This window comes from Solea senegalensis, linkage group LG14 (assembly GCF_019176455.1).
Source record: "Solea senegalensis isolate Sse05_10M linkage group LG14, IFAPA_SoseM_1, whole genome shotgun sequence".
Classification (NCBI taxonomy): Eukaryota; Metazoa; Chordata; class Actinopteri; order Pleuronectiformes; family Soleidae; genus Solea; species Solea senegalensis.
The window spans coordinates 1520201-1542743 of record NC_058034.1 but is presented as its reverse complement, the minus strand read 5'-3'; the positions used below and the strand labels follow the sequence as shown (position 1 = coordinate 1542743).

At 40.0% G+C, this 22543-nt stretch overlaps 1 protein-coding gene across 4 annotated transcripts in view; it reads left to right on the top strand.

The window, feature by feature from the left end:
* Positions 1-22537, top strand: part of tmem131 (transmembrane protein 131) — a 37407-nt gene extending 14870 nt beyond the window's left edge. Inside the window, exons 6-41 of one of the 4 annotated variants that reach the window (XM_044044709.1) lie at positions 2003-2119; positions 2206-2328; positions 2863-2943; positions 3054-3204; positions 3299-3355; positions 3462-3523; positions 3613-3721; positions 4347-4455; positions 4555-4708; positions 4793-4963; positions 6448-6558; positions 6805-6939; positions 7627-7731; positions 7839-7925; positions 8025-8177; positions 8259-8334; positions 9099-9213; positions 9325-9463; positions 9565-9674; positions 9766-9838; positions 9985-10136; positions 10217-10359; positions 11547-11733; positions 15430-15615; positions 16294-16449; positions 17367-17800; positions 17905-18089; positions 18272-18399; positions 18482-18597; positions 18679-18828; positions 18915-19068; positions 19736-19851; positions 20575-20656; positions 20751-20854; positions 20957-21108; positions 21629-22537. In XM_044044709.1, the coding sequence (XP_043900644.1) occupies positions 2003-2119; positions 2206-2328; positions 2863-2943; positions 3054-3204; positions 3299-3355; positions 3462-3523; positions 3613-3721; positions 4347-4455; positions 4555-4708; positions 4793-4963; positions 6448-6558; positions 6805-6939; positions 7627-7731; positions 7839-7925; positions 8025-8177; positions 8259-8334; positions 9099-9213; positions 9325-9463; positions 9565-9674; positions 9766-9838; positions 9985-10136; positions 10217-10359; positions 11547-11733; positions 15430-15615; positions 16294-16449; positions 17367-17800; positions 17905-18089; positions 18272-18399; positions 18482-18597; positions 18679-18828; positions 18915-19068; positions 19736-19851; positions 20575-20656; positions 20751-20854; positions 20957-21108; positions 21629-21895 (4950 nt within the window). In that variant the 3' untranslated portion in view covers positions 21896-22537. Of the gene's footprint in view, positions 1-2002; positions 2120-2205; positions 2329-2862; positions 2944-3053; positions 3205-3298; positions 3356-3461; positions 3524-3612; positions 3722-4346; positions 4456-4554; positions 4709-4792; positions 4964-6447; positions 6559-6804; positions 6940-7626; positions 7732-7838; positions 7926-8024; positions 8178-8258; positions 8335-9098; positions 9214-9324; positions 9464-9564; positions 9675-9765; positions 9839-9984; positions 10137-10216; positions 10360-11546; positions 11734-15429; positions 15616-16293; positions 16450-17366; positions 17801-17904; positions 18090-18271; positions 18400-18481; positions 18598-18675; positions 18829-18914; positions 19069-19735; positions 19852-20574; positions 20657-20750; positions 20855-20956; positions 21109-21628 lie in introns of all 4 variants that reach the window. The other 3 variants (XM_044044710.1, XM_044044708.1, XM_044044707.1) reach the window with 3 other exon arrangements.
* The last annotated feature ends 6 nt before the right edge of the window (positions 22538-22543 follow it).

Below are 22543 nucleotides of genomic sequence, written 5' to 3'. Positions count from 1 at the left end.
CAAAACACATCCTTGCATGCAACGAAACTCAAACCGCAATAGTATCAATCATGTGAAGGATCTGGCACACGTCGTCTAAACAAACCATGCAAAGTGTGAGTAGGAGTACTAATATTACCAACAAAACACAGGATTCATTGTACGGATATTGAACTTCTTTGCTGATATGCAATATAGGGTAAGACATACTTTATTAATCCTTGTAAGGAAATTCAGTCGTCAAGCAGCTCATAAAATACACAAGACTGCAGATAAAATATATAAATGAGTCAATAAATGTATAAATGGTGCAATCAACAATGGGAGTGTTTCATCTGATAACAAATTTCAATATCAATGTTTTTCCTCTGTGCCCAACTGCAGTGGTTATTTCTGAAGTGAAATGAACTTAATAGTTTGCACACTTTATAAAGTTAGTTAGTTTTTATTAGTAGTTAGTTTATACCTGTCCCTTCAGTGGAAAGGTTGCTAATTTAGCATGGGAAACATTTTCCTTTGCTGCACAGTCAGGGAGAGAGTCTGAAAAAAATTGTGCCACAATAAACACAATGAAATGTGTGTCAATATGGGTGGAATATTCCAGAGATGATGTTTCCTCGGTTCATATGTCATGTATGAAGTTGGTGGGAGGTGCTCGAGACAGCGTGACTCCATCACATAATGTTAGTATTTAATGACCTGGAAATGAGACAAAGCATAGTACTACAGCCTTAACTTAGCAAACAGAACCAACTTTTCAGTTAACCTTGCTAAGATTAATGTGTTGTGATCTTTATTCTTCCATGTTAAGCTTTACATAGTGTACTCTTATACGAAGAGAAACCTTTCAATCATATGTGTAGTTTTTGTGTCCAATGTGTCTCCAATGTAAAAATAGAGCAGGACTTACAAGTGCAGTTCATTAAGTCTTATAGTGGGTGAGAAGTCAGTGTGGTTTTGAAGCTAACTGCCCAAGGTCTTTAGTCTTCTGTCATGGGATTTGTTTGTATAAAAGCTTTGTACAGTTCCACATTTCCTGTTTATTTTTTTTCCATAATTGATTAAGTTGATTCTCATTTGATATTGGCTTCAGTTACTACCCTGCAATCAGAGCAATAATGATGAGTAGCAGAAGCAAATGGAGCAGGGTTTTTTTGTGTTTTTGTAAACCTTGGTTTAATCTTCCAGGCTGGAGTTGTAGTCTAGTTGTTTACCTTGCAGATTCAGGTTATCTGATGAAGCCTAAAGGGAGCACCAGCAGGCAGACATTGAGAAAAAAACAAACAAACAAACAAACTTGTTTTCATACTTACAGTCTCTTACAGTAGAACATAATTTAGTTTTCCATCGTCTCTCTGTGATTGGAGTTAGTGCATTAATATATGAGAGATTACTGTTATATCTATTTTACTTTATACTTACTTACTTACTTTATTTGCGTTACTACAGTTATTATGGAAAGTGTGGTAAACAATAAAATCTCTTCCTTAAAAGCAGAGGAGCTAGAATGATTAACATTTCATATTCTATCCTTCTTTGCGTCAGCACCTGTTTTATCTGCTGACTTTCTCACACTGATTTGGATATTTTCTAAATTCCAGCTTCCTCTCAGTCTCACAGCTCCCCTATCTACAACACAAGAAGATCTGTTCTGTTATGTGTTGTTACAGGAGGAGCTGCCCTAGGCCGCTTCTGTCTTTGTTACTCAGTTTACTGTTTCTATAGCACCATAATGATACTACTATTTGACAAGACAAAAACGTAGGAGTATCTGCTGCAAAAATGTTTGGGAGTCACCACTTTGTAGCAAAGTCACCACTGTAATGCTAAAGTTAGAGTGTATCTGTAATGTTTTCGTAGCAGTTGACCTTTAAGGTCAGGTGTTGTGTATGCCAGTGTTAAGATCTTTGTTGTTATTAGACAAACCCTTTCATGTTTAAAACATTTGTGAGGGCAAAATATGCTCCTTTTTTTTGAAAAGTAAAAGAAATATAATTTACTGTATCATTTGTTTTCTCAACAGATAATTCCACCAGGAGGAAACACATCGTTTGATGTGGTATTTCTCGCTCGAGTGGTTGGGAATGTAGAAAACACTTTATTTATTAATACATCACATCATGGAGTGTTTACATACCAGGTACAGACTCAAGTAGACATCTTTTTTAAAAAAAACATTTTTAGTATCATCTCTAACTTTCTTTAATTACCTTCTGTGTCTTGAAGGTTTTTGGGGTGGGCATTCCAAACCCCTACAGACTGAGGCCCTTCATCGGGGCTCGAGTCCCAGTGAACAGTAGCTTTTCACCTCTAATAAACATCCACAACCCGTACAGCGAACCACTGCAGGTAACTTACAAAACAAATGTACACTTTGTATTAGGCCTTTGTATGCTAGATGCATTTTTTGTGCATTACATTTGCACATAATGATATCTTGTGAGTCAATGTGAGGTTTAACATCGGTTATGTAGTTTAGCTGAGGAACATTTTGGCTGTTTGACAATTTAAGTTGGTACACATCTAAACAGAGTGTGTGTTATTGATGGGCTGCAACCAGTAATCCCTTATTGATTTCTAAATTAACTGGCAAGTATTTTGATAACCGATTAATTGGAATGTTTTTGTATTGATTTAAAAATGAGTCTTAAATGTGAATATTTTCTGTTTTTTGCTCCATTTAATAAAAAAGAATCTTGGTTTGTGGACAAACCAGTTTGTGTTGCTTTTTCTAAAATTATTACTTTAAATGGAATTGTTTTCAATTTCCGACCGTTAACATTGATGTGCAAAGGCGTTTATTGTCAATTTTGATGTATTTGTTTTGTTTTTTTAAGCTGATCAACAGATTTAATGTGTTTATGTTGGTTTGCATTATCCCAGGTTGTTGAGATGTACTCAAGTGGTGGGGATCTACATCTGGAGCTTCCCACAGGTCAACAGGGAGGCACTGGAAAATTATGGGTTGGTTTCATGTCACAGTGTCTGTGATTTGTATTGAATCTTGATTTGAGTTGAAGAAAGTGATGTGGACAGTCAGTGGAGACGTTGTGACCGACACCTTCTTTATTCAGGAGATTCCCCCGTTTGAGACGAAAGGCGTGATGAGAGCGAGCTTCTCGTCTAGAGATGCAGACAATCACACAGCTTTCATCAGGATTAAAACCAACGCCCCCAATGAAGACCAGTTCATCATTCTGCCTGTGGAGGTGGAGGTCACATCAGGTGTGTTTAACCAACAGGGTTGTACTGTCTGAAGCCCTGAGTGTATAATGTTTTTTTCCATTGTTGACATGGTGTTTTCCTTTACTGCATGCAGCCCCTGGTATATACTCCTCCACAGAGATGCTTGACTTTGGTACACTGCGTTCACAAGGTACAAACTATAGCAAAGATGTTTCAATTTTGAATTACACAGTGTTTTTCTTCCCTTTGTTTCTTATCATTCTGTTGTGGTTTGCTTCCCAAATGCTTTGTTACAGATCGGCCAAAGCTGTTGAATCTACACTTATTAAATTCAGGGACAAAAGATGTTCCAATAACAGTAGGTGTCTTTGGCAGACTCTTTTAAATCCATAACCTTAAATCGTTTGTCTGACTACTATTTATTTATTTATTTATTTTTTACTTCAGAGTGTTCGAACAACACCATCAAATGAAGCCGTCACAGTGGACTTCAAAGCAGTCACACTAAAAGCTGGAGAGAGCAGATATACCAAAGTTGCAAGTATTAGTTTTGACGGTAAATTGTTTTACAATATTTTTAAATTAATATCCTGAAGTAGTATTTTTTTTTAGATTTAGAATAGATTTGATTTTAAGGATAAATGGATTAAATTATATTCCTTGAAATATTTCATGACATTTGAGCATCATTATTGGAGTCAAACTCAGTATTTTCAGTTGTTTTTAGAGCAAATTTTAACAGGGATGATGGTTCATGAAGGTTAAAAAAACAAAACAAACTCCCTCCACTCCCTGCTGTGTAATATGATGTGGGCACAAAATAAAAATGTTCTGAGGAAGTACATTTTCCACTGAACACATTCTCCCTAACACAGAACCAAGTCACTGTGTCAGATTCCAGTTTACTCCTTTGTGTCTTGACTGGTATGCAGAAAAGGATTTAAAAAAAATCATATTGTAGAAGCCAACAGGCAGTTTTTTGTTATCCTTGTAACTTCTAGAGTTACTGCTTTCCTTTTCTCAGCTTCTTTATCTGCTTCTTGTATATTATCCTCACTGTTCTTATACATTTTGGTTTAGTGTTGCACACCTTCCTCATGTGAGTGCTTGTATTCTTTAGCAGCACTTTTATCTGCTTTCTCTATTATGTTTTTTCTTACTTTTTTTTCTTTTCGTTCCAGCCTCAAAAGCGAGAAGACCATATCAATTTTCTGGTAAAATAACTGTTAAAGCAAAAGAAAAGAGCTACTCCAAGCTTGAAATCCCATACCAGGCAGAAGTTTTAGAAGGGTGAGTTTTTTTGTTACTCAGGGGAGGTGAGATGGTGGCTCAGTGAATTGCAATGCATTTCTGAAAGGTGTTACATCGGTATATCTTGTCTTCCTGCAGCTATCTGGGCTTTGACCACACAGCCACTTTGTTCCACATCAGAGACAGTCCTGTAGACCCAGTGGACAAACCCATCTTCCTGACAAATGCCTTTAACTTTGCAGTCCAGATACATAATGTGTCCCTGCCTGAAGAGGCCACAATTATGTTTCGAGTAAGTGTTCTTGCAGGTCATTTTAACAGTGAAGTTAAATGTAGAGGTAAGGAAATGACATCGCCTTTTCTTTCTCTACTTTAGGTATACAACTTCAGCGAGCCCATCGTCATCCCCCAACGCGAGTCGCGGTACATCTTCTCCCTCCTCTTCCGGCCTGTGCGCCCATCTATTCACATCGACAACAACATTCTGCTCCTCACCAACGCATCCAAGTTCCACCTGCCTGTTCGAGCTTACACAGGCTTCCTGGAGGTTGTTATGACTTATTTTATGCATTTCATAATTTCAGATTCACCGATTGTTTCACCTTAAAAGATTATTTCCACCTAATTTCCATGAAAAAACAACAAATTGCTCTTACTTTAATAAATGCACAAGAAACCTCATTGTGTCTACCTATGAATAAAAGCTTTTCTGCTGTTACTAATAGCTCAAAATTAATTTTTATTAAAATAATAGTAATTTATATATTTAAATGAATCGAAACTACCTTCATTTAGTAATGTATCCAAATCAAAATTTAAATGGAAATAGGGAAACATTTAAGTAGTACATTTTGTTCTGTTTGCATAAGTTGTTGCCTTCTCACTAGCTATAATCTACTTTATATAGCTTTGACCATTTTTCTATGGAAAGTCCGTAGCTTCACAGTTTACCAAGCCTGAGATTACTTAATCTAGAGTATAGTTATGACAGCAACAAGTGCGTTTATACACACTTAACTAGCTGTTGTAACAAAAATGACACATTTCCATGTCATAAAATGTTGTGTGTGATGTATATCATCTGCAACAGTATCATCACTGTTTTAACGATGTGCAATCTGAAGTTATAGAGTATGCTGACTTAACAGACTCCACACATTCACTGCCTGTTGTGCACAACACTGTGTGAATGCAGCAAGCGAGGCTTGTGGTCACATGACCACTAGGTAGTTTTGCATCATCTGCTGAGTGAGTTAAGTGGAGTACAAAAGGAAAAAATGCAGACACTACCCACTTTGCTATCTGTAAGATGTGATCTGTTTCAAGAGGCAAGAAGCCGAGATAAAAATTGGAGATAACAGACGCTGCCCATGCAGCTGGTGGAGGAAGATTGCATCACAGTATATACTCTGACTGAACTGCAACTTCCTGAATATGAGCCATGTTGCCTAACACTGACAGTTATAGACTTGTTTAACTCCAATACATTGTTTTAAGTATTATAGTCAACACACTTTTAGATTTTATGCAAAATATTGGGTATTATTGTCATTGCCAATGTCCCTTTGTGTAATGGCATATGAATGATGTATTTGTTTGTATGTATTTATTTGGACAAATTAGAAGAAAAGCATTAGAAAAAGTATACGTGTGGGTGTGCAAGAATAATCAATAACATGAAGAAATATTCAGCATCTGCAACATCACAACAAAATGAAGTGATCTAACTCGTGAAAACACGATAACATCTCCATTGTTATGTGTCAGAAAGCAGATGGAAAAAAAACCTACATTTTCTTTACATTTTGACTTTAACTTTAAATGTTTAGCAACAACCATTTGAAGCTCTTTGCTTCGGTTACCATATTCATATGAGCTTCCAAACAAATCAAGGAACAAGTACGTATCAGAAAGTCAGTAGCATGTAGTAACATGTAGTTTCTTTGTTTTGCTTTTGACTAAATATCATTTCTGGTGAGGATGTCTCCTTATATAACCTGGTGTTTGCTCTTTGTGTTCTGGTGTCAACAGCCCCTGGTTTTGCCTCCCAGTCTGAAGGAGAACCTTCTGGACTTTGGCATCCGCAGTGCAACAGACACCAGCAGCATCACGTTTGTGGTGGTCAACAGTAACCCCATAGAGGTACAAACCAAACATGCAGTTGTTGGTTCTATGTCGTTGGTCAGGGTTTAGTCATTGTCTTTCCTATTGCCCAGTGAAATGTTCAATCCACTGTATAAGTAATGATTACACACTCTGAATATGCTGACTTTGTGCTTCACTAAAAACCTATGTTGCAATATCCTTAATACATTAATTTCCGCAGTAGCCAAACAGCATTTTAGCAATTTAAATTAATTCGTCCTTGTACTACATTCTATCCTCCAGTTGGAGATCAAGTCCTGGCTGGTCACTGGGGACAGTCTGTCCATGGAGCTGCTGAAGACGGAGAAAGGAAACACAACAGTGGCCCAGAGTCGCCTGAAAGAGCTGCAGAACACTTCAGCCTCCCATCACAAAACTGTAAGATCTCCACAAAGCTGATGTTGAAATGACAGTCTTCTCTGACAGGTTTTTCACATATTGTGTTGATTTTTTCACGATAAAACCTAATATTTGAACAAAGAAATGGCTCTTAATGTGACACTGGTTGGTGGAGGTACACAGGAGGGAGCAGTGTAGTTCCTTTTCTCCGCTGAAGAAAACCACATGATTTTGTATCAGCAAATGCTTTAAATCCCCTAATATCATGATATCAAAGCTACTATGCTACCATGCTGGACAGGTTGCATGCTCATATTAGGAACACAATTCCTATATTGAATATATATGTTATTATCAATTGTAACCCAGCAATGAAAGGAGAATTATTATTTGTATAAGTCTGAGGTTAGTTTGTTGCCGCTGAACACAGTGAGGCCAACTTTCATGCAGCAGATGGACAACTTTGAGAAGTAGTGGTGCTGCAGTGTAAACACCTACATCACACAACAGTCGGAAGCAAGGTTAGACACAGAATATTAACAAGACACAGAGGTAGGAAAGACAGTGCTATATTACTGCCCTTGTTTGCACAAGTGGGGAATTTATTTTATTGCATGAAGCATGTCTGCCTCCTCTCCACGACATGAAATATAAACATTACAAGAAATAGATATGACCTTTTAACTTCTAGTGTGAACTCATGTTTCTAATCTTCTCTCTGTGAAGGTGATATTAGCATCTGGCTATTACGCAGCATTCAGAGTGACACTTGTGGCCAAGGCACTGGAGGGAACATACGATGGAGCCATACACATGACCACGGATTTTGAGGTAATGACGCTAGTCATGTTGTTTTAGCCTTTTCTTTTTTTTTTTTTTTAGGGCCACGTGGCCATTCTTCAGTGTTAACACTGTTGGGATTTGTGCTTTTTCCTCAGATATTAACCATCCCAGTGAAAGCTCTGATTGCAGTGGGCACATTGACCAGCTCTCCCAAACACATCGTTTTACCACCCTCCTTTCCAGTAAGTCACTTTAAGGATGGTTTTTGTGATTACATCAAATGTGATATGAATCTTGTCTTGTGGTTTATGTACATGTATGTTTTTTGTTTGTTCGCTTAGGGGAAAATCATTCATCAGAGCTTTAGCATACAGAGCTCTTTTACACAGAAAGTGAGGCTTCAGCAGATCCGTTCGCTGACGGAAGACATTCGTTTTTACTACAAACGGCTGAGAAACAACAAAGATGAGCTGGAGCCCAGACGAAAATCAAAGGTAGCTAATCCTCTCTCTCAGTGAGCCAGGTTTGTTATGCTTATAGACATAAAACTTATTTAATTTCTCCATCTTTTTCAGGTGGCAAATATTTATTTTGACGCCAGCTTGCAGTGTGGTGATCACTGTTATGTGGGGCTGCCATTTGTGCTTAAATGTAAGTTGTGTATTTTTTTGTGGGGGTAAAGCTTGTGTTTACATTCAAATCTCACAAAGCTTTAAAGTACATTTAAGTAGATTTATTTCTCTGCAGAAGTTGAGGTGATAGTTTTATCGTCATCTGCCCTCATCAGTGTTTAATTTTTATTTAAATGTTTTTTTTTTTAGATGTGTTGTTTTGGTAATCTTTCACCCCCAACCCTGGTTATAATTACAGCCAACTACTACACTACTTTCATGAAAGAATGAGGAATAAATGATGTATTTCATTTTTAGTTGGCACTGAACATAGAGCAATCAAAAATGGAACAATATTAAAGTGCAGCCGTTGCAATTTAATGTCTTCTCTCAAACTGAGATTTCAATTTGAAAACAATTCAACTTTCAGCCCAAACTCGCCGGTCTGGGGAAGTGTGAAATTAAAGCAAGCCAAAAAACGTTTTGATAACTGACTTTTAATCTTTTTCCACCAACAACAAAGTATGCACTTTCGATATCGTTCCTCAGAACTTTTGTTCTGTGGTGCTGTTTTCTCAGTATGTCTGATAATATGAGAGATGTAAACATCAACTAAACAAATTAGTGAAATTAATTTTAAAATGGAAACACACGGCCAATGGATTATTTTGTGATGATTAAAATAGCGTTAAGATTGCTGTTAATTACTGAACACCACATGGGATATTTTAGTCCCTTCACTTCTCCCCGTGTATTATAATAATCCCTTCTGAATTAAATAGACGATACATTTTTCTTCCCTAGCTGAGTCCAAGCCTCATGGGCTGGCTTTACAGGAAGATATATGGGACGCTGATGTGGATCTTCATCAGAAACTTCTCAGACGATGGAAAGAGCTGAAAGAGCGTGCAGGACACAAGTAAGTGTGTCAAGGATTCAGTGGGCTGTGGTTCTCTAGCTCTTAAATTGCTTATTCCTCATTGGTCAAGTGTAAGAAGAGTGCCACAAAGTGTTTCTTTTCTCACCAAAGGATTGAAGCCGTCTTTGAAGTCAACACAGACCTTCAAAAAAATGTGCAAGCTAAAATAACGGCACACTTGACCTGGCCCTCACTGGTCAACTCTTCACATCGAATTACATTCCCTCTTACCAACACAAACAGTTCCTCTGTGAGTAGAAACACTCCACCTCTTGCTTTTACATGTTCAAAAACGCACATAGGAATTCTTGCTTGAAACTGAGGGGGAGATCTCTTTTGATTTTTTTGCAGAATGAGGAGGTGATTCTGCAGAATCCCGCTGATGTCCCCGTCTACGTCCAAGTTCTCCCCTTGGCACTGTTACCCAACCCCTCGGTGTTTTCTGGAAAATTGGCTGACAGGTAAAAAAAATAAATTCTCAATCCTCACATTTTGCCTGTGTTTTTCTTCATCTTGCTCTTGGATGCAATCCTCACTCACTTTATTTTGCAGGTTTCCTCTAGGAAATGTATCCAACATCAACATTGACACAAACACCTTTGAGTTCCAGGTTCACAGAAATCAAGTGAGTGTTATGTTAGTGACCACTGACATCAACATTCATCAAAAATAGAGTAGTAGAGAATCAGCTGGATCTCTGGGGTCCAGTCTGTAGCTGAGGCAGCACGTGGGTGATGTTTGACTCTAACAGGCCCTCTGTTTGTTCGACAGTCATCCCTAATGAAAACCAGCACTGGGTTCATAGAGGGCTCAACCAGACCCTTTGTGTACAACCTCCTCCTGCTACCGGGTGAAGTGAAGTCATTCAGTGTGCGATTCACTCCCATCAGCAACCACAGTGTCTCCTCCCTCCTCATAGTCAGGTATTGTCAGTTTCATACATTCCTTTAAGTAAAAGGTTTTTCTGTTCTAATTCTCTCTATTTCATTTTAAATCTGTGAAGGAATAATCTGACTGTAATCGACACAATCATTCTTCATGGGCGAGGTACAACGGAGAGTCTGAAAGTTGCTGGGAAGCCGCCGGGACAAGGCAGCTCGCTCAGGTTTAAGATGACGGAGGCGCTTCTGAAAGACTGCACAGAGAGTGAGTTTGTGTTTGTGGCCATATGCGAGTCCCTTAAAGGTCCACCGTGTAAGAATAAGTGACATCTAATGGTGAACGAGTTCTAACCCCTCCCTTTCCAAAGTGTGTTAGGGAATAATGGTTTGCCTTATATAGTAGAAAGGAGGGACTCATCTCTCTCTCTCCACTCTCCCAGCATCTGCCATTTCCTCTTTCTTCTTTGTTATTTTATGCAACAGGTTTGCAACACACACCCTCTAGCCATCTTGTAAAACAAGCCCCTTACCTTAAGTACATGTAAAAGCCTTACTGTAAAGCTACAAAAGCCAAAAGTCTTTTGTTAACAAGTGATCGTGTACCTATACAAACTTACCTATTGTAGTACATAAAATTGCGATACTGTCGCTGCACTGCCCTACTGTTCATGTTAGTATTGCATTCTGCTGATGTGTCTATTTAATTAACAACTGACGCACCAAACGGATGCAAAGCAAGTTTATCCCAGGCTAAGTCATTGTTGCGTTGTGGACAGTGCAGTGTTTTGTTACACAGCATCAGAAGCTTTCACAGTGTCTCACTTTCATTAATGCTTTCAGTTTGTTTCCTGGAAAAAGCCCCACATTAACAGACATATGAAAGTCTCATTAAATGCTCAAGTCAGGAAGATACTTCTACAATATTTAACAGCTAAAGCTTAACACACACCTGCTGTCACAAGGTCTCTATAGGTCTAACCAATAGTCTGAAGGTACACACATGCCACTGCAACTTTTCATACATTACTGTATATGCAGAGGGAAGGAAACTGTAACCTTAGTCTGTCACAAAAACAGGAAGTATCAGTTGGTAGAGTAAATATTGTGCTTCCTGTTAAAACACAAAATGCCGTCTCTTATAGAAAATGTTTCACTTCCGCATTTGTGTGAGTTTAATCTGATGATAACATTGATTCATATGGCAATAAAATGTCACAATAGTGGATCCTCAATCCCAAGTGTGTTGAATCTACATAGAAGAAAGAAGAAAGTTTTAATGGCTTGAGCAACAGCATACTAACTGCATTGTCACTTGTACCAAATAAGTTTTTATTGCCCACAAAAGTTAAAATCAATTGTATTAAATGTAGTACAACGTTGCGTTATTGTGTCCTTCTCTTTTGTGCATTCTTGGCCATTATTCCATTAATTATTAACCTTTGTTTATTGCAGAGACAAAAGATAGAGAGCCAAACTTCACTCTGAAAAGAACATTCAGAGTGGAGAACACGGGCCTGCTTCCGATCACCATCCGATCAGCAGAAATCAATGGACAAGCCTGTGAAGGATATGGATTCAAAGTTCTTAACTGTCAAGAGTTTGCACTTAAACCAAATGCTTCGAAAGACCTCATCATACTGTAAGTGTGCGCGCGCTCGCTCTTCTATTTGTTTCCTCTTGAAGACCTTTACTGGCATAAACTGACCTTGTTAGCATGCTCTATAGCATGCTCATGGAGACCAAAACCTGTTCCTCATGAGGCAGAACCTAATTTCTGAGTAACTGGTTAAGATTAACTGGTTTAAATTGTTGAAATGGTTCAATTTATGCTTAGGCAACACTTTGGTTAACCTGTCTAAATGAATGGATGTCACTGCAAAGAAGAAGAGCTGCACAATTGTGCATGCGAGTACGTCTTTAGTAGCTTTGGAGGACAAATATTGATTGAAACTGATCTGTGGGTGAACATTTTGGCTGGTCCTCACATCATAAAAACGCTAAGGGATAAGACCCAATTACAGTTAGAATTGGGTTTAGTTTAGTTTAGGGTTAGGTGAAGGGTTTAGGTTAGACATTTAGTTGTGATATTGAAGTTTAGGGAATGCAATGCATTAGATCTATGAGTGTCCCTGCCAAGAATGCTAGTATATACTGGTGTGTGTGTGTGTGTGTGCATACTCTCACATCCATACACCCATGCTCTATAAATACTCAGCCTCTCTTGCTGAGAGAGGTTTCAGTAAGAGGATGAATCGACCCTCTGTCTCTGCTGGTTTCTCCCCCCAGGGTTGAGCTTTTTTTGTCATCACTAAACATCGAATGGCATGGCTGGACATGGACAGACCCGCTCTTATATTTGTTTTGCAAATAAAAATATGTACTTATACTTATGTGAGTATTATTATGCCAGGGTGTTTTTCTTTAAACAGGTTTTCTTCAAAAGTCAATGACACCAGCACAGTGTCTAATGTCACTTTAATTAAAATGCATTGTGGTGCCCCTACCCATACCAAGTAAGTGGATGTGAGGGCACCTTGTTTTTCTGTGATTATGTCTGATCCTTGTCACAGTTTGCATTAGACTGTTCTGTAAAAGGTCAGTCCTGCCCCATTAATATGGGAAATGCAGCTTGAAGGTTTGTTTAAAAAAAGAAGAAGAAGAAGAAAAACAGACCACAGCTGTCATTCTTTCTCCTTCTGTGTGCAAGTCACATTCCACGGAGCAGTAGCTTGCATTAGCTCTCTTTGAGACGAACAATAAAAAATACAATTTTCAACTCACCTAGCTAAAGCTGCTAAATGACGACTCCCTCGTGCGCTCACTCAACTGTGTGTGTGCAATGAAATTAAACTAAAAATAAACTGTCCAGCCAGGCGGAGAGTGAAGGTGGGATTGACCTCTTGTTCACATGGCAGCCATCTTCTTCTGCTGTCACACTTGAAGTAGAGAGTTACAAGTTGCAACATGAATGTGACGAATAATTTCACTGCTTCAGCAACTGAGTTAACGAAGAATGGTTACTGACCCACGTTTTAAGGTAAAAACAACATAGCTTATTAGTGTCCAGAGGAGCTGGTGTTAGCATGCAACCACTTTGCAGCCAAACTGTATTGTTTGATACTGTAACTGATACAAAGTAAACATGTTTTTTAACAAAGTTATCATCAATCAATGTCTTTGACACAAATGGGAATCATTACAAAAGTTGAGTGAACTATCAAATATGTTGTTTTACCTTGAAACGTGGCAGGATAGATTGTATCTGTCCATTGTCCCGTCAGTTGCTGATCAATCCGAGAAAAGCTATAAATAAATAAAAACAATTTATTGGTTATTAAACTAGTATTTGCCAACTAAAGTGCTTTTTCTAAAACAGGTTCTCCTTCTTTCTGGTTTCCTTCTTCCTGTGACCGTAAACTTGAATCTTTTCATTCGTGGACAAAATAATTTATATGAGTTTGAGTTGCACCAATCAATGCTTTTCACAGTTTTCTGATATTTTTATGGACCAAACAGCTAATCAGTTGTTTGGGAAAGCAAATTATTGATAGGTTAATCACAGCCTTAGATAACAGTTGCAGATTTATTGGTGGTACGACCTTGGGCATAACATTTGTTCAGGAAATTTGTCTACATGTTTATATCTCAGTTTACAACCTTCCAGGGAATCCTCACATTCCCCACCTAATTATAACTTAACCATGCAAACAATTTATTAATTGCTATTATTATTATTATCATCGTAATTATAATAAACACTAATTATTCCACCTTTAATGATATATGTTGGCACCAAAAATGTTTACATGTTTTTTTTGTTTTTTAATTAACTCAAGATGCAAGACATTTGGTCTCATCACAGTAAGAGAAGCACAGGTGAAGACAAACAAACAGTTGTGAGGGCGTTGATCTGTCCTGGTGTCTCTGACTTGAATGAATCCATTGTACAATAATAGCACTGACACTCCGAAGTGGAATGTAGCCATCGATGGTATCGACTGCACCTACTTTTTCCCCGTCTGTCACAACATGTGTGCACTGACTGCATCATCCTCTAAAAGACATGTTAAAAAAACAAACAAAAAAAGAAAACAGTAGATGTCTAACTGATCTTAAAGCATCACACCTGACTGAATTTCTGAAACTTTTCAAGGACACTGTCACACTCGCTGTCTAGTGTGTTACAAGTGCAAATCTCTGCTTGTGTGAGGCGCGGTAATGTTGCAGGCACAACGTTAAACACCACTAAACTAACAGAGTCGTGTGGAGCTGATGAGATGAGGGATATACTGTACATATATAGTTGTACATAGATTTAAATTGACTTATACCTTTGTATTCAACTTGTTGTAGAAATCTTTGTTACTTGTTATTTGCTTGGCAATGAAACAATGAATGCAGTGTCTTTAATGACAACCGGAACAGTTAGGGACATTTGCCTATTTTGAGGTCCGGTGTGTAAGAATTAGTGACATCTAATGGTGAGACTACAGATTGTAACAAAAGGCAAACTCAAACTCTGCTCACACTCCCGTTTCACAAGCTGGTCACATACAAGAGAGCATGATATGTGCTCTTGCTGGTCTGTCTGTTTCTGGCTGCTGTACACACAAGATGGCCGCCTCTTAAAGCAACACCCTTGCCTGAAGCACATATTAAACATATAACACACATATAGTAGTAGTATATACAACGTCTGCCAATAAGCCGTCCTAGACCTTTTAATATCAGCTTCTCGATTGCATTGATGGTAAAACCTTTCTGTACAATTTCTTCTTGCCCTAATTGTGAACAACCTGGTTTGAATAAACTTTGCCAAAGAATTTGACTAAACTAACAAACACACAGACACACACACATACATTTTGCATGCTGAAAATGACTACATTAGAATACAGTGAGACGTGTGAAACAGGTGTGCCACACTGCATGCCTCCCTCAGGTATCATTTAAGCAGTGGTTTGTCTCTCATGCACAGACATATACTGACTTTGTCCAGACCAAACACAGTTGTGACCTGCTTGTACACACAGCAGTAACTATGGCAACATTTGAACGGCAGGGACGGGACATACTCAGTGCAGTTTACATTAGCTGCGTTGGACGCGTGTTGGGTTTCGACTGAAAAATGCAGCCTGAGCCGCTCTCTTGTTTGAATGGGATTATTATTGTATGAATGTGTAAGTGGAAGGGTGTGTTGTACTGTAATGTCATATGTTTTGAGTGGTTGTTAAGGCTGCAGCCATGTATCACATAAACCACCGGTCAGGCTTCTTGTTTTGAGTGAGTGAGTGAGTGCACATTTTAATATGTCTTTTCCCTTCTCCTCTCACAGGTTTACACCTGACTTCACTTCATCTCGAGTGATCCGGGAGCTGAAGTTGATCACATGCGGAGGCTCCGAGTTTGTGTTTGTGCTGAACGCCTCGTTGCCCTACCACATGTTGGCTGCATGTGCAGAGACCTTGCCCAGACCAAGCTGGGAGCTGGAGCTCTACATCATAGTGTCTCTCATTATGAGGTGAGTGTGGCTCTGTCAAATGACAAGATGGAGAAAAAAAATCTGCAGTTTCTGAAACTTATCTGACAAACCATGTGATTGATGTGACCTTTCTGACCTTTCGTGGGACCCCTGGCAGTGTGCAGCAGACCTCCATTTGAGAACCACTGCTGTAAAGCACTGTCACGTGAAGGCCTTGCTGTTCAAATTGTATTTGTAAACACATCCGATCAGAATCTGATCTTCCTGACCAACTGTTCACATTATATATTGCATGTGATCTGTAGTGTGTGTGTGTGTGTCCATATTGACATAGTCTAGTCTTCCACATGGATTTCTATAGTTACAGGCCACGCCCCTGGAAACACATGTAGTCTAAAATGGACAACAGAAGTCTGTGCCTGTTTCTGGCCCAAAATTCTCTTCTGATTTTTAAACTCTTGTCTTCCACTGTGTTGAGTGTTTGTTGTTGTTGTTTGAGTCATGCTGCGAGTGACGCAGAAGACAATTTAAAATCCTTCTGAGTGACCGAGGTTGAAATTGATCTGTAAAAATCAGCTTTAGAAAAATCAGATCTCATGTGTTTTTTAGTCTCCAGATTGCCAAAACATCAAGCTAGATACAATCTGGATATGCGTAAAAATCAGATTTGGGTGAATCTTCATTTCAATCTAACAGTTTCTGTTTGTGTCTCTGCAGTTCCATGTTTCTGTTGGTGATCGCCACAGCCTACCTGGAGGCTCAGAGCATCTGGGAGCCTTTTAAGAGATGCGTGTCTGTGGAATCCAACTCCACCTTGGAGACTGGGAAACCATTTAATCTCAGGGACATAGTGCAAATACATAGCGATTCAAAGTAAGTGGATTCAGTAGAAGAGTGTGAGTCATATCCTGAGCAAAGGTTGAAGTGAGAGACAAGTTTATCAGCCCATATATTGAAAGCTGTCAAGATCATTTTATTAATAAGCAATAATTCCATTATAATCTTTCATCTTCCCTAAAATAACAACTGCACCTCCTCTTGACTCGTGTCCTATTCCAGCTTTAGTTTCCTATTCCAACCAATGGTTAGTTACAGCTTTAAACTATAAAGCAATCTAAATGGAAAAAGAGTGCAACAATAAATGCAACAAAATGGGTCATCTGTCACGCATGTAGCACTTTTTCTCTGTCAGGAATATCAGCGTAATTCTAAAGCTACTTGATTAATCGGTTGTTCACTTAGATTAACAACCACATTTATCTGGTGGATTAAATTATCTCTGACCCACTGAGTAGTCGGTCAGCAGCTGCAGTGTTTGTGGTTAACCACCGTGTCTGTTGCTTGAACCGCAGGTTGACTCCTTTACACGTTTAATCTGAGGCTGACTGACAAGCACATCACTGACTTCATCCATTAATCATACAAGCGCAGAGATTCTACTACGTGCAGCATGAAGACGGACCACAGACTAATACAGACTGCATTTAGTGAGGAACATACAGACCCTGATCATACTTCATTTATATAGTCTCACGGTGAAATGAACAAGCAATGTTAAAATTGTCTTCATTTCAATCACGTTCAACTAATTTGCTCTTTATTATTTCTATGTAAAAGAGTTCAGGAATGAACTAAGTTCAGCTCTAACTCTTTTTGTTCTGGATCATGAAAACAGGCTCCGTGTTTGTCAATTACAGTGGCTTTAATTTTTAAATTTAACAATTTTTACGGAGATTATCTACCGTGTGATGTAGTACTGACTGTATTAAATGAAATGTGTCCATATTCAGGTTGAACGATTACAACGATTCAACCCAAAACTCCAGAGGATTGTATAGCAACGGAGCAGCACGGGGAGGGGGTCGACCGAGTAACAACCGCACACTGTCTGACTCGGACAGCCAAGAGAAGAGGTCCAGGATCAGCTTTGGACGCTCACCTATGCAAGCGGCTTCCTCCCAGCTGACCAAAGGAAGTACAACCTCAGGCCATGAAGGTCCTCCAGCTGCCTGCCAGCTAACCAACCGCAAGGCTCGCAGCACCAAACACCTGGATCTCCAGAGTCAAAGTTTAGCCGGGTCATCACTGCCTCACAGAGGCCTCTGCTCTGACGATGCAGAATTTGCCAATCTGATAGGAGCCATGGACAATGACTTGGACCGCCCCCCATCACTTGGTGCCGAGGCTCTACAAGAGCAGAGCTCTCAGTCCGTACAAAACAAAGGTGCAAGCAATTTGGTTTTACCAGCAGAGAGTAGAAGTGTATAATCACTTGTGATTGTTTATTGGTTTGTTTTTGTTAATATTTGTGTTTTGTATCGTTTCCAGTGTTGGAATCCAAAGGGAAGCCGCGTGGAAAAACAAAAGCGCAGAGAAAGAAGGAAGAGAAAGAGAGAAAATCAGCGGCAAAGACTCAGGGAGACGAGCTTAAAGACAACATGGCTGACAACGACGATAGCTCCTCCACCACCACAGAGACCTCTAACCCAGATGTGGAGACAAACATGCGGGAGGTAAATGACAATCATCGGTCACATCCACTGCTCCTCCATTGACACACTCATTAAGTCTATGTCTATAAACTAGGTTTGTTCTGAGTTTTGAATACAGAGTTTGGCCTCCTCTGTAATTAACATATCTTATTCAAATAAAACATGAAAAAGTTTACAAATGCATTTCCCATCATTTCCTCCAGGAACCAGTGACAAAGAAAGGAAGGACGACGACTTCTGGAAAAGTGAAAGAAGATTCAGTTGTCTTAAACAAGCCGAAAACTAAGAAACAAGGAAGCACAAAGAAAGAACCCCAAGCAGAGAAATCCAGGTTTGTATTTAGTTCAAAATCACTGCCACTCTTTATTATTTCCATCACCTTTTTTTCAGACAAATCTCTCTCCTGTCTTTAGTTCTCTGGAGCTGCCTTATGTAACACCACTTGAAACCAAACAGCGTAAGAGCTTCACACCAAAAGCTCTGCACCCTCTCACCATCCCAAAGATGAAACCTCTGCAGAAACAAAGACGTGAGTTTTGTTCCACACCATAAAGCTCGTCCTTTGCTTCTCTAGCAGCTGTGCTTAGTGACGTCTTTGTTTTGGCAGTAGACAGTAAGGTGGACGAAGGGCGTCCATCAATGTTGGCCAAACTCCTGTCCAGTGATTCTGCCCCCGAACAGGGCCACAGCAGCAGCTCTGAAGGCGAGAAGGACTTCGCTCCTCCAGAGTGGGATGTGCCTCTTTCGAAAAACAGCATCCGTAAGTGGAGACCCCGAAAAACCGTCCTGTGCTGTCCAGTGTCTCTTCTATTCTAAGTCACCAAGCGTTTCTCTGTCGCCCACAAGCAGAAGCAGATAGTCTTCAGCAGCTCTCCCTCCAGACCATAAACGCAGACCCTTTCCTGAAAAGATCAGCCACAGCCGGGACCTGCTCACCGCCACCGACGTCCCCCAGTTTACTGTCCCGAGGCACCTACAGCAGCGTACTCAACAGTAACAGGTATCCATCCATTCAGCCGCTGTTGTAGCATCACATTAAAATATAGTTAATATAACAACATGACATGTTTGGTTAAGGGAAGAAGTCTTTTGACCACTCTCTCAATACTTTTCACTTTTGGTTTAGTTACTTTAGGAAGTGCATTTAGTAGAAATAATGATTTTAATGACAAAAAGCCGACACCAAGTCACTTTATTTGTTGTTTGACAGTAAAAAGACCATAATATATTCTCCCTGTTACATCCTTGTTGGCCTCAGCACTGCACAGGTCACCTCTCTTTGAGTGAAAATAAATACAAAGTCACTCTCTCCTCAGTTAAATCAACAACTTCATCAAAATGAAGAAAAAGTAGTTCATATTTTGGTACAAATAAAGAAAATGATGAAATGTGCACAGGCTACTGAAGGTGTCTGCATACTCAGACACGACTGCAACTGAAACCTTTTGCTTGAGCGTAAAATAAAAATGTTGCAGGACTTTTGTTTCATGGAGCGAAGAAGTATAAATCAGGCTTAAGTGTTATGGACCCATGCTGTTAGAATACAGAGCTATTTATTTATTTAGCTTTTACAAACAGGTTTATAGTGATTATAGGTCTGAGGTTGTTCTCCGGTAAAGTAGCTGAAATGTGACGTTATCTGTCGTGTTTTTCGGACACTTCTGCAGCGAGGTACACCAGAAGAAGGCCCCGGGAAACAAACTGTCTCCTGCTGCTCCACTCCCAGGCAAAAATGGCAACCCCACGTTTGCTGCTGTTGCTGCTGGTTATGATAAAAGCCCTGGTAAATATGTAACTATGGAAATGCATGATAATATAACTTATACTACTATGTGATAACATTATTGTGCAATGTGATTACACAGTGAGGTCATACACATAAAAAGTAAACTTGCAGTTTGAAAAGTGGAGCCCAGGAAGTATGATGCAAGCCGCAGTTAGCCACCAGGGGGCGACTCTGCAAACTGCAAACATTTTGTTTGAATGGAAGTCGATGAAGATTCTGACTCATTTGCAATGAGAGTTTGTTTTGAAACTGGAAGACTCTGTTCATGTTTATATACATTTTATAATCCTATAGGGACCGTAGATACCTGCAAAAATCATTCTTTGACCTTTTGACCTTCTCATGCTGTCTTTCCATTATGGTATGGTTCAGTACAGTACAGTTTGGAATGGTAAAGCCCTGGTGCAGGCTTGTGTCTGGGGTGTGACGCATATCACAAGGGAGTGACGTTTTTCTGTCACTCCATCAGCTGACTGTTGTGGGTGGAGCCACTCTAGCTTCCATTTTCTCTGGTACCCTAAATGAAGGGTGCCAAAGAATGGTTACTTTGGTACTATTCCTAATGGAATAAAAATGCCTACCATAAATTGTACAAAAACTGACCCGTTCCACTCAACATTAACGACATCATTAACATAACACACACGTATTGGGGGTGAAAACAATAGAAAGTATGTTCACTGCTGATGTTGATGTGCTGCATCATATTTGTGTCATCAGGCGGCTCAGGTCCAGGTAAATCAGACAACCAAGGGAAGAGTCTGGCTCACATGACCTCAGTGGAAAGTGACAGTTCTGACAGGTACGATGAGGCAAAGATAAAGTAAACAATCAGACATGACATCAGTACAATGCCAGCTGAACGTGTGTGTGTGTGTGTGTGTTTTCCCTCACAGCTCTGGATTATGGAGTCCCATTGACACTGCCAGCAGTCCAAACTACCATCCTGCCAACTCTTTCTCTGCCTTTGGGCCCAACAACTCCTTCAACCTGACAGGAGGTAACCTGAGTGGCTCTCAAGAGAAGAAACATGTGGTGTAACCATGGGACAGTGCAGCGAATTGTCGGCATTGGAACTGAAGTGTGTCGTGTGTTTGTTTAGTTTTCAGTGGAATGAATCTCCCCAAACCGTCCGAGCCTCAGCAGAGCTGGCCTGACTTCACCACCGTGTCCTCGTCTATCTGGGACATACCAAGCAGCGACTCTCTGCACTCCTGGCCCAGCAGCTCCGGCTCACCCACTGCCCCGACCACTGTAAGAGAACCTGGCATTAAGATCCGTTGTGACAAAGACTGCATGGAAAAAGGACATAGTCTTCTGCTTTGAAAAGTCTAGGGAGTAGGACAGAAGTAGCAGATAGGTTGTCAACAGAGGGTTGTCACCCTAACTGGTAAGGGTTGCCAGCCTTTTTTTACTGCCTGTTCATACGTCGTCTCCTTCTAAGACCAGGAAGGAAACGTTGGTGCATGTGCAGAACTATCAGTCGCGTTATCCAGTTATGTTAGTCCGACTAAGATTAGCTCGATTTGTAGTCACATTAACGTGTGTACATGACATTAAGATCATGTAATTATTGTCTAACTTTGGCTGCTTGTGATTAGTCATGATGACAGTGTGTCTTTGAATAAAGGGTGGGGGAAGCCAGATCTGATGGTGTGTGGTCACAGGAGCCACATCCAGGAGGCACATGACAGCACCGAGGCTTAAGACGAGGCCATAGACCGACGTGCTGTTAATGACGCGACTGTGAAACTCCTCTTGTGTTTGTTTTCAGTCACTCCTTGGAAACACCCGCAGTCCCTGGTCTACAACCACGCCCTTCGGCAGCTCCATCTGGTCGACGAGCGCAGATTCAGCCTTACACCCTTTTGTTCCCACGACTACCACAACAACTCTGACTGACCTGGTTAACAGCTCCGCCTCGCCGGCACCGGCTCCCACAGAGATGAGTCGGACCTACAACCCGTGGAGCATGTGGCGCCCCACGCTGAGCAGACGTAGCTCAGAACCGTGGCCTAGTTCCTCTGAAAACGGCAATTAGACGGCACTTAACAAGAAGCATGTCATAGGTTTGATGTACTCTGTACGCCAAATCAAAACCTTTTTATTTAAAACCGAGAACGCCAACAGAAAAGCAATGTTACTTGAAATGTGTGGTAGCCCAGTGTTGTAGGTGACCAACACAGCAATTTAGTTCTCAGCTGTTTGTTTTTTTTTTATTTCATGTTGCAGAAAAGCCATTTTATTATTGGTTTTGTTTTAACAGGAAGCCCCTAAGTTAAACCTGTTGATAGCATGGTAATGCTAATGCCAGGGCAAACATTTTGTTCATATAGAAATGCAGAATCTCTAAAGATCAGTATTAAGTTGGAACAGACATCTTGTTTTAAGCCGCGTCCTCTTTATCGGAGTCAATATTGGTTTCTATAAAAACCTGGTTTGAATAGTAAAAATTTGGATTTAATCTGCGTTTAAATCAGCACACCAGGCTTTTTGTTTGGCAGGAGAGATCTGTCGTAATCTGACGTGTGATTCTTAAGAAATGCAGCAGCCCAGAAAGCTTTCGTCGACGTTCATGTTCCTCATTTTAAAGTTGGCTCTGCCCCAAAACTGACAAAGCCTTCTGTAAGAGTAATTTAAGGTTTGTATGGTACATCACTTTAAATAAAGGATTTCAGCAAAACACCTG